At 35.7% G+C, this 14,996-nt stretch overlaps 1 protein-coding gene across 1 annotated transcript in view; it reads left to right on the forward strand.

Moving 5' to 3' along the window:
* Positions 1-6,825, forward strand: part of LOC110035500 (protein CHUP1, chloroplastic-like) — a 17,123-nt gene extending 10,298 nt beyond the window's left edge. Inside the window, 2 exon segments of the mRNA XM_020739728.1 lie at positions 6,269-6,412; positions 6,555-6,825. Of these exon segments, the coding sequence (XP_020595387.1) occupies positions 6,269-6,412; positions 6,555-6,653 (243 nt within the window). The 3' untranslated portion in view covers positions 6,654-6,825.
* The last annotated feature ends 8,171 nt before the right edge of the window (positions 6,826-14,996 follow it).

Raw genomic sequence — 14,996 nt, forward strand, 5'->3', positions numbered from 1 at the left:
GAGGCCTAGGAGAGCAAGGGAGAGGAGATCTTAAGCTACCACAAAGGAGGAGAGAATAGCTATAGAGTTAGAGAGGAGGAGAGCATCTTGAGGCCTTGTATCAAGGTGTCGCTTGAGAGGGAGGTCATAGAAGGAAGATGAGGGCTCATCTCTATGTATAAGCTATGTATTCTCCATTTCTTTTGCCTTAGTGAACTATTTGATTGATTCCCTTCCGTGGACGTAGATCCAGTTGGATCGAACCACGTAAACGATCTGTGTTTGCTTGTGTTCTTTTTCGTCTCATTTCTATGCCAGGAAGTACATATCTCACAACACCACATTACTTGTCAATAATAATACTCAGTACAGTGCCAAATTGCTACAGCACACAGCTTGGCTTTCACACAACTATAAATGGGTTGTTAGATTTCAAATAGTTGGTTGGATGGGAAACAAATCCATTATAATTTGTTAATGGATTTAGAATTCTCTATCTAATTCAATAAGGGTGTTTTTAGGTTTTATTTGATTTAGCTAATTTTCAAATACATCTTATTTCACGTGCATTTTTTTCTTCTGCACACTAAGGACCTTCAGAAGCTCCATTGTGCTTTAACCTGCCTGATGCCACCGCCCCCCCACACTCAATACCTCATTTTTCTATGCTCTTGATCATGGATTGCTAAATGCTTGATTTCCATTTCCGAGAGCCGCTTCTTCTCAAAGAAGTTGTCAAGCACAAGGCTCTCGCGGACGAGTTCGGTAGCTTTTTCTCTAGCCAGGTCTGGTGATCGAGCCAAACCGTCCTTGGCCAGAGCAGCGGTGGAGTTTTCCAACCCGCCTTTTGAAGCATAAGCGCTCAAAAGACAACCAAATTGTTAGTGTCTCCGAGGACCCGGCGATTGGCCGCATGACCCCTAAAAGATCAAGTGGAGGCCGATATAGGCTCCGGACCCTATCTGGCTGGAAGCCACCTTGGGCCCCGGTCCCATCCCACCAAGCGTCATTCTAGGCTGCCGACTTTATATTTATATAATGACCAAAATACCTCTATCATATCTATGAAATCTTGGGGTACGGAATGTGATTGTACACCCTCATGCCCCTAAATATGGGATTTATTTCTTGAAAAGCGATTACAAAATTTATTTACTAGAACTAAATGAAAATATGACACCAAATAGGACACAATGGAGAAAAAGGATTCATGTTGCCGACCCCACGTAGTGGGATCAAGGCATTGTTGTTGTTGTTGTTGTATACTGCGCTTTTGCCCTCTCTATTTACCTCTCTCATTTTCATGCTATATTTTTTAAGTGTCTCCCGGACCATTTTGTATTCAACTTCTTAAAAGTTTCGGTGAGCATTGATTCATACCGTCAACAAGAAGAGGAGCACCGCGGTCACAACCAAAGGAGATTTTCCAGAGAAAACTAACCAACGTGGGAGAAACAAAGGAAGTGGTAGAAGAGCTTGTGCAATGGAGCATATAGGAGATGTGTGCACAAATAATGGACCAGGTGTCAAGACCGATTGGTGAAGTTTTGAGAGTCATTACAACTTTGAGGGAGAGTCGGCACCACTAGAAGCAAAACCCCCCAAAGAAGTAGCGCCGATCCTCAACGAGAGAAGACTCAATCACGGCCTAGAGAGGGTTGAGGATTCACTGTACCAAGATAGTGTTGGATCAGCGGAGGTAGAGAGACAATGCTTTGGGTGCACTGCTGCCTTGCGGCAACAAGAGAACCCATTCTCCCACTAGATCTCAAGGTTCAAGGCCAAGGGATAAGTTCAAACTACCTGGTTTAGAGAGCTGCAGTGGTCGGTTAAACCTAGTCGATGAAATCACTTCCTTTGAGTCAGCCATGCGCTTGCTCAAGATCTAGGAAGAGTTCAAGTGACTTCTATTCTTCACCACTTTAAGGTCGTCAGCCTTTAAGTGATTCCACTCACTTATAGTTGGAAGCATTCGTAACTTCATTAAATTCAAGAGATTGTTCTTGGGACAATTTGTCAGCACCCAAAAAACCGCAAAGGGCATGCAATCCATGTGTCAACTCAAGCAAGGTCTTCATGAGAGCATGTGCTCATTCATTTCACGCTTCTAGAGGGAAATGTTGGTGATGAATGACCACCGAATTGATGCAGCCAAATCCGTCCTAAAGCAAGGCTTTAGAACCATGGAGTTTTCATACAACCTTATTCTGCACGACCCACAGAGACTTGGCCAAACTATTGGAGATGGCCAACAAACACATCCTCGTGCAGGAGTCCACACCCGAGAGAGAATAGAAAGAGCTTCAGGACCATAAAAGTGCCCCCCTCTCCCGAGCCGTGAGTCGAAGCTAAGTGAGGACCATAGACTGCCCGTCAAGCTTCAGTATGTAGATGGTCAATCCTATTGGGCCAATAGAGGGTCCACTTGAAACATACATCAGAGGGGTCATAACAAGGAAGTGTGATCCATGGTTGGCCCAGTATTATGAGAGGTCAGCACAGTATTATAAGAAAACGTATTTTGAGTTTCAGGGCTTACAGAATATCTCACTTATGGTATCTATGCTAGAGAATGTGAACACCATCCAGGATAAGGAATACCTCAACGAAGCCACACCAATGAGAGTCAGAGGTTTTCTCTGGGACATAATGAAATATTATCAGTATCGTCAAGATCACGATCACAACACAGAGTGCAGACACCTTTGGAGTCTCATCGAGGAGTTAATCAAGGAAGGAAAATTGAAGAAGTTTGTGGCATATGGATACCCAAGTTAGAGACACGACAATGTCTCGGATAAAGAAGCTCTACCAGGACCCATCCGGACGAATGTCATCCGCGGCACCCCAAACCATATTTGGAGGAACAAAGTCCTCCCGACAAAACTTCCAGGAGAGGCCCAAGTATGAGGAACCATGTAACCTTGCATCCATGCATTGAAGGGGGAGTTGCCCTTCCATCACATTCATAGATGAAGATTTGCCCCAACAAGGAAACCCCTACAATGAAGCAAACATTATAACAACGATAATCAACAACTTCCAAGTTGAAACTATTTTCATCAACATTGGCAGTTCTGTGAACATTCTGTTCAAGTCAGTGTTTGATAGGCTTAACATTCTAACCGACCAGCTGGTACCACTAGCCGGCCTATTGTATGGCTTTTAGGTGAAAGGAAGGAGCCTTTGGACATAATGCTACTGGTGATTACTCGGGGAGAAAGAGAGAATCATTTTATGGAGACTAAGAATTTTTTGATAGTGCACTTGCCTCCTAGCTATAATGTTATCTTTGGCCTCCCACTGCTGAATAGCTTCAGGACCGTAGTGTTCACCTACTTCACTGTGGTCAACTTCCCAAAAGACAGGGAAGTGATACCTACCAGAAGGAGACTTGGAGCAATCCCGAGTCTCCTAACGTCATGGTGGTAGGAAGAATGGAGTAAGAGCCGATCAGCCTACATAATTGGAATGAAGGGCTTCTCGAGACTAGCAAGACAACCGTAGAGATTCCTCTCTCCGATAATGAGAATGTAAATCATTTCTACTAGGCAATAATTTTGATACAGGGCACTGAGACCTGCTAATCCAAACATTTTAGAACTATTGTAATGTATTTACATGGTCTGATGCAGAGAAGTCAGGGAAACCGGTTGAGGATGCCTGTCACCTGCTAAGTATGAGCTTCACCATCCAAGAAAACGATTGCATTAATCGAGCCCATCAAAATAGAATGCACTGAAGCTGCAGGGAATATGGTATATTCAGGAGGTGCAGTACCCCACCACAGTCGGGAAATGGTGGATGTGTGTGAATCTCACATACTTGAATATCGCATCCTCAAAGGACTACTACCCTGCGTCGGGGATTGACGCCCTAGTTGCTGTGATTCTGGGTCATTCCATGTGAGCTTCCTGGATGCTTTCTCCAGCTACAACTGAATAAAGATACACCCGGCTGACGCTGAGAAGAGAAGACTACCTTTATTGTTGTTGGAGTTTTTTAGTATAATGCAATTCACTTTGGGCCTATAATGCTGGGGCAATGTACCAACATTTAAGGAATGTACACTTTGCTAATCAAAATAGAAAAAATATCGAAATCTATGTGGATGATGTCCTTTTGAAAAACTAGATGGTAGAACAACATATAAAAGACATAAAAGAAACATTCCAACATTAAGAAAATATAATATGAAGTTGAACCCTTTGAAATGTACATTTTGAGTCTCAACCAACAAATTATTGGTATACCTTCTGACCCTTGATGACATAAAAGAAAATCCAGAAAAAATTCACACGCTAATTGTCATGTCGGCACTAAGAAAAACCCGAGAGGTTCAAAAGTGAACCGGCCAGATCGTCACTCCTTACAAGTTCATCTCAAGTTCAGGTGACAAGTTTGCAACATTATTTGAAACCCTTATGAATGTTGAAAGATTTAGGTGGACAGATGAGTGTCAACAAGCTTCACATATGAAATTAAAGCAATTCAAAACAATTTCAATTCTTTACATGAGAATTTCTCATTGCAGGGAGAAAGACAAAGCAAACTACTCAGATTTCTTGAGGATGTTACAACAAAACATGAATTTTTATATAAAAATAAGTTTACACAACAAGAACAATTAAAACAAGTACAAACTACTTTCTCAATCACCTCCCTAATCAAATCCTTTGAAGTTCATTTTAATCAATTTCTCTCCTTACAATATCACTCAATTTTTTCTTAGAAATGTAATGAAGAAAAAATTTCTCACTATCATTCTCCTCTTACAACTCTAAGAGATAATCTTCTCTTTCTCTCTTCTTCACTTACTCTCCTCTTCTTCTCCTTTTGTCGGCACCCCTTTTCTGTAATAAAATCACTATTATATAGTACATGGTCGAATTTCCAAGAGTCACCTTTGGTGCCCTTTCAAAATTCGTCCAAATTTAATGAATTTTTGGAAGAAACTGTTTCTAGCGCCTAGCACCTAACTGTGTCGCCTAGGCGCCACTTTTTCTATAATTTGATGCTTTTAACTTCAAATTCCTTTCTTTTTGCTTCTTTTAACTCCAACTACCCCGACTTATTATACCTGCAATAAAAATATAGAAATATCTTTCATTAAAGCGTAATATAACTAAAAATAGACATTAAATGTGTCTATAAAAGTAGCATATTTGTAGGCATGTCAGTCCCCCCTCATCCTTATAAATAAAGCGTTCATTTCTTGAATGAGATTTACATGATTTTACTGTTCTATACTATGATTTTGCTCTCTCTATTTCCCTCTCTCTCTCTCCCCTTTTCGTGCTCTATTTTATAGTACATTTTCTCTCTCTTTCTCTGTGTGTCTGTCAGACAATTTTAGGCTCAACAAAATTATAAAGTTTTTGAGTCATCAAAATTATCAATATCCAGTTTTATTTCCATCACACTCAAAGCCATTGTTTTTTTATCATATATTGGGACAATATAGTGTTCTTAGCTTTAATTGAATAAAAAAATAACAATAGAAGTGAGTAAGAGGAACAACAAAGTAATTGAGTATGAGATCCAACTAAAATACATGAAAATTTATGTGATTCAACATCAAACAAGTCTATCTAACGCTCACACAATGATGAAAATTTTCCAATAAACATAGTTTTTATCATAGCATACTGAATTGAGGTTACCAATGTTGATGATTGGAGATACGATTTGAGAATAAATTCCCCATTGAGTCAAAGGACATTTCTCTTCTCTTTGCTGAAAAAAGCCAAGCACCCCTCTCCCATCATATCGTAGGTAGAAGAAGTCTGCACTATAACTCCCTCCTGCAAAGAAACATAAATCTTCTCTTGTAGTAGTAGTCAAACTCCATTTTCAAACCTATTTACTATATCTGAGGGTCGATGTGGTGGTCATTAGCTAAAACACTCGACTGCTACAATGTTTGGCTTCTACACTACTTCATTGCTAAAAGTTATGAATTCCATGCCTTTTCTGTCTTGATACATCTGCTTCGTGTGGGAAATATAAAGAGGTTGTCCGGGTGGGTTTTTACAGCAGCAAAGCAACACGAAGTATAGAAAACATTTAACCCAACCTACAAGTCAAGAATAAAACCTTCAATTAAATCTATTTGTCTCAATTTTCAAAATAAGACTCAATCAACGCTTAAAAAACATTATTGCAATTGTAATGAGTTCGGTTAAAGCAAAGAATAAAATTTGGCTCAATATCACAAAATATTCATATCTAACTGACTACACCTAATGTTTCAACTTCATAAACAAACACATCTTTCATGTCGTTGCAGATCAAACTTGCATCTGTTCAGCTTGCAAAGAAGTACATGAAAAGGGTAGCTTCAGAGCTTGATGCTCTGAACAACACAGAGAAAGAACCAAATAGGGAATTTTTGCTCCTGCAAGGAGTGCGATTTGCTTTCCGAGTTCATCAGGCAAGACTGCTAGCAAAATCAATCTTTTTCTCTTTTTATTTCCATAGAGTCCACTATATATTTTCCCTAAAAAATTATAGTGCACTATAAACTACAACAAATATTTTTCATAATAAAAGCAAATTTTATTTCTATTTTACAGTTCGCCGGAGGATTCGATTCGGAGAGTATGCGAGCTTTTGAAGAATTAAGAGGCCGCATAAACAAGCAGAAAAGTGAAGATATGGTCGAGCAAGGGTAGGTTGCTTTGGAATTTCTTTCGCAAGCTGACAGAAGTCCATGTAAAGGAGATGAAATATTTTAGTTACAAAAAGCTTGAAGTTCAGAAAATCTTTAAATTACTTATATACTCTAGTAAAATTCTCATTTACATCATCACGCATACCTTTAATGGTGAAGGAAAATTTTTATTAGAGGCTTCATAATTTTTTCATCTTGAATGTGATTCCTTATCATGTGAATAGGGCTTAAACATACATGAATCATATTGTTCATTTTCATAAGCATATCATATTTATCGAATTTTTAGTCAACTATTTCATGCATTTTAAACTATCATTAAAAAAACATCTTCAATATACTTAAATATTCTTATAACTTTCGGGGGCGTTCTCTGTCCCATTTCTAATCTAAATTCTCCAGAAAAGTTTCATTGCTTCAGGAGTTTATTCGTGAACAACTAAAATCATCACAAATGTATAAACAACTAAAGTTTTAATAAGTTAGCTTAAACCATTTAAAAAATTTTAATGTTTTATATTTTAATACAATACTAAATGCATCATGCTTTCTTAATAATAGTGTAATGACTCTACATATGACTTGTTACATGAACATTTACTTTCATGAATCAAGTCATTGGCTTCAAAGGCTCGATACTGAATACACAATGACGTGATTGATCCAATCAAACGTTTGCATACTTTAAATACAACATTGGTGGGTTAAGCACATGCATTTGATCCATTACTGACCTATAGATTCGTAAGACTGGTACATCGAGCATCTGATCTATATATATTTATATGTATATATGTATATTGTCATTGTGGGCTCCAAAAATTGAACACCCCGTCCTCTCTTGAAAAGGAATGAGTATGATTGAGAGCTTACTATAAGGTTTTGGGTCAAATTTTCAAGAGGTAGATGGAATAGTAGATAAGACACTATCCACATATTTCACCCTTAATTTGTGAAGAATTTAAGATATCGGGTTTGAGGCTTCTAGGCGCAATCCCCAATGCTTAATTACCCCTCCCTCAAAGGAGAGAGAACTTTGAATTAAGACTAGTCATTAGGAAGCTTATTGAATGATTTTAATTTTTAATTTTTTATTTTAGTTTTTTGAGAAGAGTTTAATTTTGGTATTAAAAAAAGTTTTGAAAAAGTTTTTTTTTTTTTGAAAAGATTTCTTTTAATCTTAATTGTTTCTTTAATTTTAAAAAGAGCTAGAAAAATAAAAGATTTGAAAAAGCTTAAATAATTGAAAATAATTTAGCTTAGAGCTTCAATTTAAATTAAGAGATTTTAATAGGAATAATTTTTATTCAAAAAGAACTCTTAGAGAGTGGCATTCTCTCTCTTTTTGCTTAGGGATTTCTACATTTCAAAATTGAAAGGTTTGAGCTCGTTTAGTTGAAATAGAAAACTTTTTTTTTATATAAGTTTGCTTATACTTGGAAATTTTACAATTTTAGAGATCTTTCAATTGTTGTAGAAAAGATATTTCAGTTAAGTTGTTTTTAATTCAAAAATATTTCATTTTAGAGCACTTTTAATTTATTTATACATAAAATATTTCCTCTTCTAAAAATTTTAGATTTGCCAAATTCTCCTTCTTAGCTATTTAAGAACTTCAATCATTTTTCCTATACTCATCTCAACCACGACTTAAAGTTCACCTAAAATCATTGCTAATTGAACCTTTCTAGTGCTCATTAAATCTCAACATGATTTATAAAAGGGTAAGAGCAGCATTCAAGCACTCACACATGCAATTAAAGCAAGTAAAATCATGCATCCATGCAATCTATACCCACCACACATTCACAAGTTCTCATTACTCTCCTCTTTTAAATGCACATATACATCACTTTGCATGAAAGGAAGATAAGCATGAACATATACATTAAACGTGAAGCCAAGAGGCTAGCGCATGAGTGTGTCTAAATGAAATATCCACAGGGCTTTCTTATATGAATTGCATACACATTTAATTCTACAAAAAAGTATATCACATGTATATATCCAAACGTATATAAACATATATTTATGAACATACATTTATACATATATATTCAAGTAATCATAAAGTATGCATAAATATAAACATATATATACATACATACATACATGGGGCCTTACGCCACAACTACCAACCAACAAGCTACCAGTTGCGCGCTCACACACACACAGATATATATATCACATTTAAATTACCTTGTTTACTTATTACATATATATACACTATCACACATATCAATACATATATCCATAACATGCATACACTTCACACATTGTCACATTAAAGTCATATTATTTATATCATCACTTAAACGCATATGTTTGAACGTTAACATCAACACATGCACATTTCCCCCTTCTTTTTAATTTTACTTCTTCATTATGTTGATTATTTAGAATTTCGGGTAAAGTGAATATAGGCTGGTTAAATAGTTCCTTAGTGGGTTATTTTGGAATAAGATGGATTGACAAGTTTAATAGTAAGGTTTTTAGTAGTATATGTTTAATTAAATTTGTTAATGAGTTCATAGAAGTTAAAGCAATTTATTAAGTTTTTTAATGGTTTAATCAAGAATTTAATTATCTAATTAAACATTTTAATAAGGCAAAAAGGATTTTAATTATTTAATTAAGATATTAATTAGTTGATTATGAGTTTAAATGGTTAATTAAATTGTTAAAGAGTCAATTAAATTATTTAATTATTTCATTAATTTTTTAATTAGTTGATTAAGAGTTTAAATGGTTAATTAATTTATTAATGAGTTGATTTAATTTTTTTTATCTAATCAACTTATTAATTAGTTAATTATAAGTTAATCAGTTAGTTAACCATCAAATTAAAAGCATGTTATTTTCGAGCAAGTTAAACTTTAAGTTAATTAGAGTTTTAATTAGTGAATTATGAGATAATTAAAAAGGGATACGTATGTTAAGGCTCGATTTAAGCAATTTTAGGGGAGATCCTTTTCGCTTTAAAATAGATCTTACATCCGAAATAAAATAAACTTATCTAACATCGTTAAAGTAAGGGAAAAACGCTACTTTTGTGGTTTCATAAATCATGACGACTTTCATCATTAGAATGATTAGATCGATTCTAATTTATTATTTCATTGCTTCAAGGTAGTGTATTATTCCTCAAATATCATATATAATCATTTAGATAGAAATGTTTTAAGATCTATGGAGGATACTCAGTAAAATAACCCACCATGAGTACATATGAAGTAATTTTTCTTCTTTTAAAGTTTGGATTTTAATTATTTTGAATAATTTCTCAAATAACCCACCATGAGTACATATGATGTAATTTTTCTTCTTTTAGTGTTTGGATTTGAATTATTTTGAATAATTTCTCACCCTATCAATTGAAGTGAAATACTTGTTCATTTTATGCATTACACCTAAGCCATACAGTGCATAAAACCTTTGATTACTCGCTTTGAGGTGAAAGGGTTATCCTCGAGTTCTAATCGAGTTCTCAATTATTCAGGAGTCCTCTGTAAGTTCGCTATAAGACTTCATCTTATTTATTTTTTTAGTTTGAATTTTCTTGTTAGCTTAAGTACGAACTTTAAATTTCACTTTAATGATTTATTGGCTTAGAATATTTGTTGTTATATATCAAACTTGAATATTTTATTTGCTTAAATTATGCTTTTTATATGGTCCACAATTTGGCAGCACTTTCATTGCATGCCAGTTTTCCCTCGACCGGTGGCAAGGTAGTTAGCTGAAGCAGGTCTGCCTAATAGAGAAATGTGTGTATCGGAGGCTTGCACAACAACCTAAAAAGATATTGCACACCACGCTAAGAAATTAACCCCGCCAAAAAAATAAATCAAGAAAGACATGACAGGATTTCCTCGCCGTGTATTAAAATGCGTGTTCAAATGATTACTGTAGAATGCAAATTTTATTTATTAATACATAATATATATCACAAATTATTTTTATTTTTTTATTATTTTTGCAATCTTATTTTCTTTATTATTATTATTATTATTATTATTATTATTATTGTATTTAGTTTTTCGGAAATGTTTTTTTTTTGTCTTTTTCTGTTAATTGACCCCAATATGTTTACAGGCAAATCACACGCAAAATAGTTAAATGCAAATTTATTTATTGAATCCAAAAAATTCCATTCTACTTAAGAACATAAAAAAATTACAAAATTAAATCTTGCAGGTTCAGAACCTTCAAGTAAAAAAACAACATATAACTCCATGCAAAAAAAATAATAATAATAACAATAATAATAAAATTATATATAGTTAAATCATATTTGTATGTGAATCACATTCATAGAATAGAGTATAAGATAGAAGAAAAGTGAGAGAGACTGAGAAATAAACTATAGTGAATAATAAGTTAGAGAAAATATATTGACCTTTCATGACCTTTTTAGCTAAGCTTGTGTTACTCTTCCTTCATAGAGTGATCCCATTTTTATAAAGGAAGGGGGGCATGGTATGCTAAATGACATTTATGCCCCTACTTTAATGTGGATTGCATAGTTTACTATTTTAAATATGTTGGTCGAGGGCCTGGAGCCTATAGGGCTCGGCTGACTAGAATGATGGGCCCTTGGACAAACACAATGGGTCGGCTAAGAAAGAGAGGTCGTCCAATAATTTTACCTATCGACTAGGCTGTGGAAGGTGCATGTCAGCTGAACTTCTACTTGCTTTGGGCTGATAGGACTGATTTGATCAACTACACGTTGTTGATCGATTGGCCTAATCTTGTCATCAGCCCTTGAACCCATCGAAGAGAACCCCTAGTGAAAGATCAAAGCTAGGTTGTCGGGTAGAAGTTGAATCATTTTAATATGATAGTTTGTTTGCATTCAGACAATGAGATCTTAGGGAATCGTTAGGACTTGTATAGTTAGCTCTTGATGATAGATAGGGAGAGCATTGGTTGTATTTGATATAGCTATGGATTCGAGGGTTTGGACTTTTCATTGAGTCCTCTTCATCTTAGTGCTAGGCTAGGATGACCCTAGCTTGTGTCCAAATGAGCCACTCAGCTTAAATTATTTAGCCACTTTTGTGTTAATCAGGTTTAGGTAAACTACACCTTATTTGATGTTTGGTACTCTCAAATTAAAGTTTGGTGGGAGCTTCTTTGACATGTATTATCCTATATATGCCATTATGTTACCTAGCTATTTATGCTGGTATTTTTTCTATGCACTCATTTTGTATCTAGTTCTCATACTTCTTGTAAGTCATGTTTCAATAAGATAAAGTAATTTAATGTAAGAAATAAAATTATTTTAAAAGAATTTAATGATATTTGACGATGCCAGCCACTTCGGCTGCCAAGTAGCCCGCCTTTTCGTTCCAAAAGTTCATACTGCTTGATCTCCTCCATCCATTGAATAAATGAGCGAGTAGACGGCTCGCCTTCATTGTCCCCAAGTCACCTAACCTGTGAGCCGTTCACACCAAAACCTTAAGATCTCAAGCTAGACTCAACCAAATCACATGGGGTTTGTTTCTAAACATTCTTCTACTCAAGAAAAACATATTTATATGGCTTATACGGTCTGAAATACATTAAATACATATGGATAATCAAAATAGTATCTTATTAGGGTTGAGGTTCAATACCTTTGTCTGAGAGGGGAGGCCTCAATCAGATGGATGTGGCAGCTTTGAATGGACCAAACGAACCTTCAGATGAAGTCCTAGACCCTGGTGAATTGTCTATGTATGATTTTGATCGAGCTCAATTTCAGTTGTTGGTCTATAACTATGTTAGAGGTTGTTTAGGATGGGGCATTTGTGGGGAATCAAATCCTCTCATTGTGAGGATGGTGTGTGCATAGTTAATTGGAGTTTGGTGTACTGTTGAGGTGTGGAAAAATATGTTCTGGTTTGAGCTGAAATTTTGAGCTCAAAATTGATCTCTCACAAGGGGAACCAGAGGGGGGAATGGTGGGCTTGAGTGGAGGAGTTTTTGGAGAGTTTCTGGTGAAATTTTGGCAGATTTTCCCCAAGGATTTGGATCATCTCTCCATTTGTCCATGAAAAAGAGGGTTTAAATATAGGAGCTTGGGGTGGAGCTCAGGGCTTCAATTTGGGTTCAATTAGTTTCTTATGTGAAGGACTCAGTGGCACAAGTATCCAATTGGAGTAAGACAAGTCAGAGAGTTCAATTCTTGAGTTTAGGTTTGGGGGTGGCTCTCAGTTTTGCTGTTTTTGAACCAGCAGGCTGACCAGCAGAGCCAGGGGTGGAGGTCAGAGAAGTCAGGGGAGCCATAAGAGGGTTTATGTTGGTTAGCCCCTAATGGTTAGTGATGATGGTGATGATATTTTGGTTTAGGCCATAAATGGGGTGAAATCCCCTAAATCATGGGACCATTGGTCCAAAGCTAAGCTCAAATAGGGTGGGCTGGTCTAGCTTGGTCACTAGGGGCCAGAAGTTGGCTGTAGAAGCCATTGACATAGCTTGATCAATTTTGGTGCATGGCTTCAATTTGGGTCAAATTGGCTTGAAGTTGGGTTTGGTTTAGGCTAGCCACGACATTAAGCCCAATTGATTGATCAATTTTGAGTGGATGATTGTCATGAGGGATTTAGAAAAGATTTGAAATGATTTTGAATTGATTTGGAGGTCCAATTTGAGAGATTTTGGGCATGTGGTCAATTTGGGGATGTTGGGTTAGACTTGGGTTTAAGCTGGGCTAGAGTTGGGTTAAGTCCAAATTGAGAGTTTAAAATGGGCTAGGGGAATGTCATGAAGAGTTCTGAACATTAATTGGGTACCAATTTTGGGGTTAGGGTATTCAATTTGGTGGAATTTGGGCACATGGCTAAATTAGGGCAAATTTGGGAATTTTTATTTGGGTTGAAATTCAGTGAAATTGAAGCTTGATCAAAACCAATTAAGGGTATAATTTTATTTTTGGAGATGTTTCAAAGAGTTTATGATTCATAATTGGGGAAATTGGAAAGATTTGGGGTTCAATTGAGTGGGATTTTGGATTTAGGCCAAATTGGGGCTTTTTGATTTGTGTTGAAATTGGACTCAAATGTGGGTGAATTGGACTTGAATTTAGTTTGAATTGAGTTTGATCATGATGACTTTGAGTTTAGAATTGAAATTGGGGTCAAATTGATGGACATTTAGGGTGAATTTAGGGAAATTGGGCCATTAAAGATAATTTGGGGCTTTTGGTCAAATTAATCAAATTGAGTTTAATTGAAGGGTCAAAATTGGTTTTGGATATTTGAAAGGATTTTGAAGGTTTTCTAAAAATTTGCGCCACCAAGGGTATTTTTGTAATTCTGGCAAATTTTGGGGTATTTTGGTAATTTTGGCAATTTTGGGAAGTTTTGGGCAAATTGGGTATTTTGAAATGGTTTTAGATGATTTTTGAATAAATTTCAGTATTTTGGGTGAAATTGAGAATTTTGGTCAAATTTGGGGTTTGGGGGTGTTTTGGTAAGTGACAGCGACTTTATATATGCTTAAAAATACAAGAATTTGATACCGCTGCTAGAAGATTTAAATCCCCGGCAACGGTGCCAAAAAGTTTGACAGCGACTTTATATATGCTTAAAAATATAAGATAAATATGGACGTAATAATATTCAATAATTGTAAAGTCACACTTATCAACACAAGTATACGTATCGCTCAAGTAATATAGGGCTCTAATGGAGTCCTAGATAGCGATCCCACAGGGAGTAGTTATATCGATCCCACAGGGAGTAGTTTAAAATTACAGACTAAGACCTTAGAAAAGTAATACTTTAATCACAACAACGACGTTTAATTTGCTTATCTGTCACTAATAGGCAATTGAAATAAATAGATAATTTTAATAACTAATAAATACTAATGATATAAAGTAGGGTTTAATTGTGATATTTAATATATAAGAAAGCATCCTTCTCCTTGTCAAGAAATTATAGTGAATGGATAAAATGAATTAGTTTAATTTATATTGTACCAAATAGAAGTATACCTATTATTTACCCTTTGGTTCAGGCATAAAGAACATTTACTAATCCTATGCTTATTTACTGAATCTACGGCTATGCTGGGAGGATACCGGCTCTCACTTTGGAGCTCCCACGTTCCCCTCACCTGAGGGCTAACATCTACACTTCAACACCCAAACGATAGGACCGAATTGGGGATTCTAGCTTGTCACTCTAAAATCTCCAATTCTACGCCCGATAATAATATTTCCCTATTTATTTTCACCCAACTTCCAAGGGCTTTGACCTCCCCGAATCTTGGATGTAATCTTCACTTTAATTGTAAAACTCAACATATTTTAACAAATCAATTGGCCAGATTGAAAGTAAATTAAGAT

Source organism: Phalaenopsis equestris, unplaced genomic scaffold, assembly GCF_001263595.1.
Source record: "Phalaenopsis equestris unplaced genomic scaffold, ASM126359v1 Scaffold197898, whole genome shotgun sequence".
NCBI classification, from domain to species: domain Eukaryota; kingdom Viridiplantae; phylum Streptophyta; class Magnoliopsida; order Asparagales; family Orchidaceae; genus Phalaenopsis; species Phalaenopsis equestris.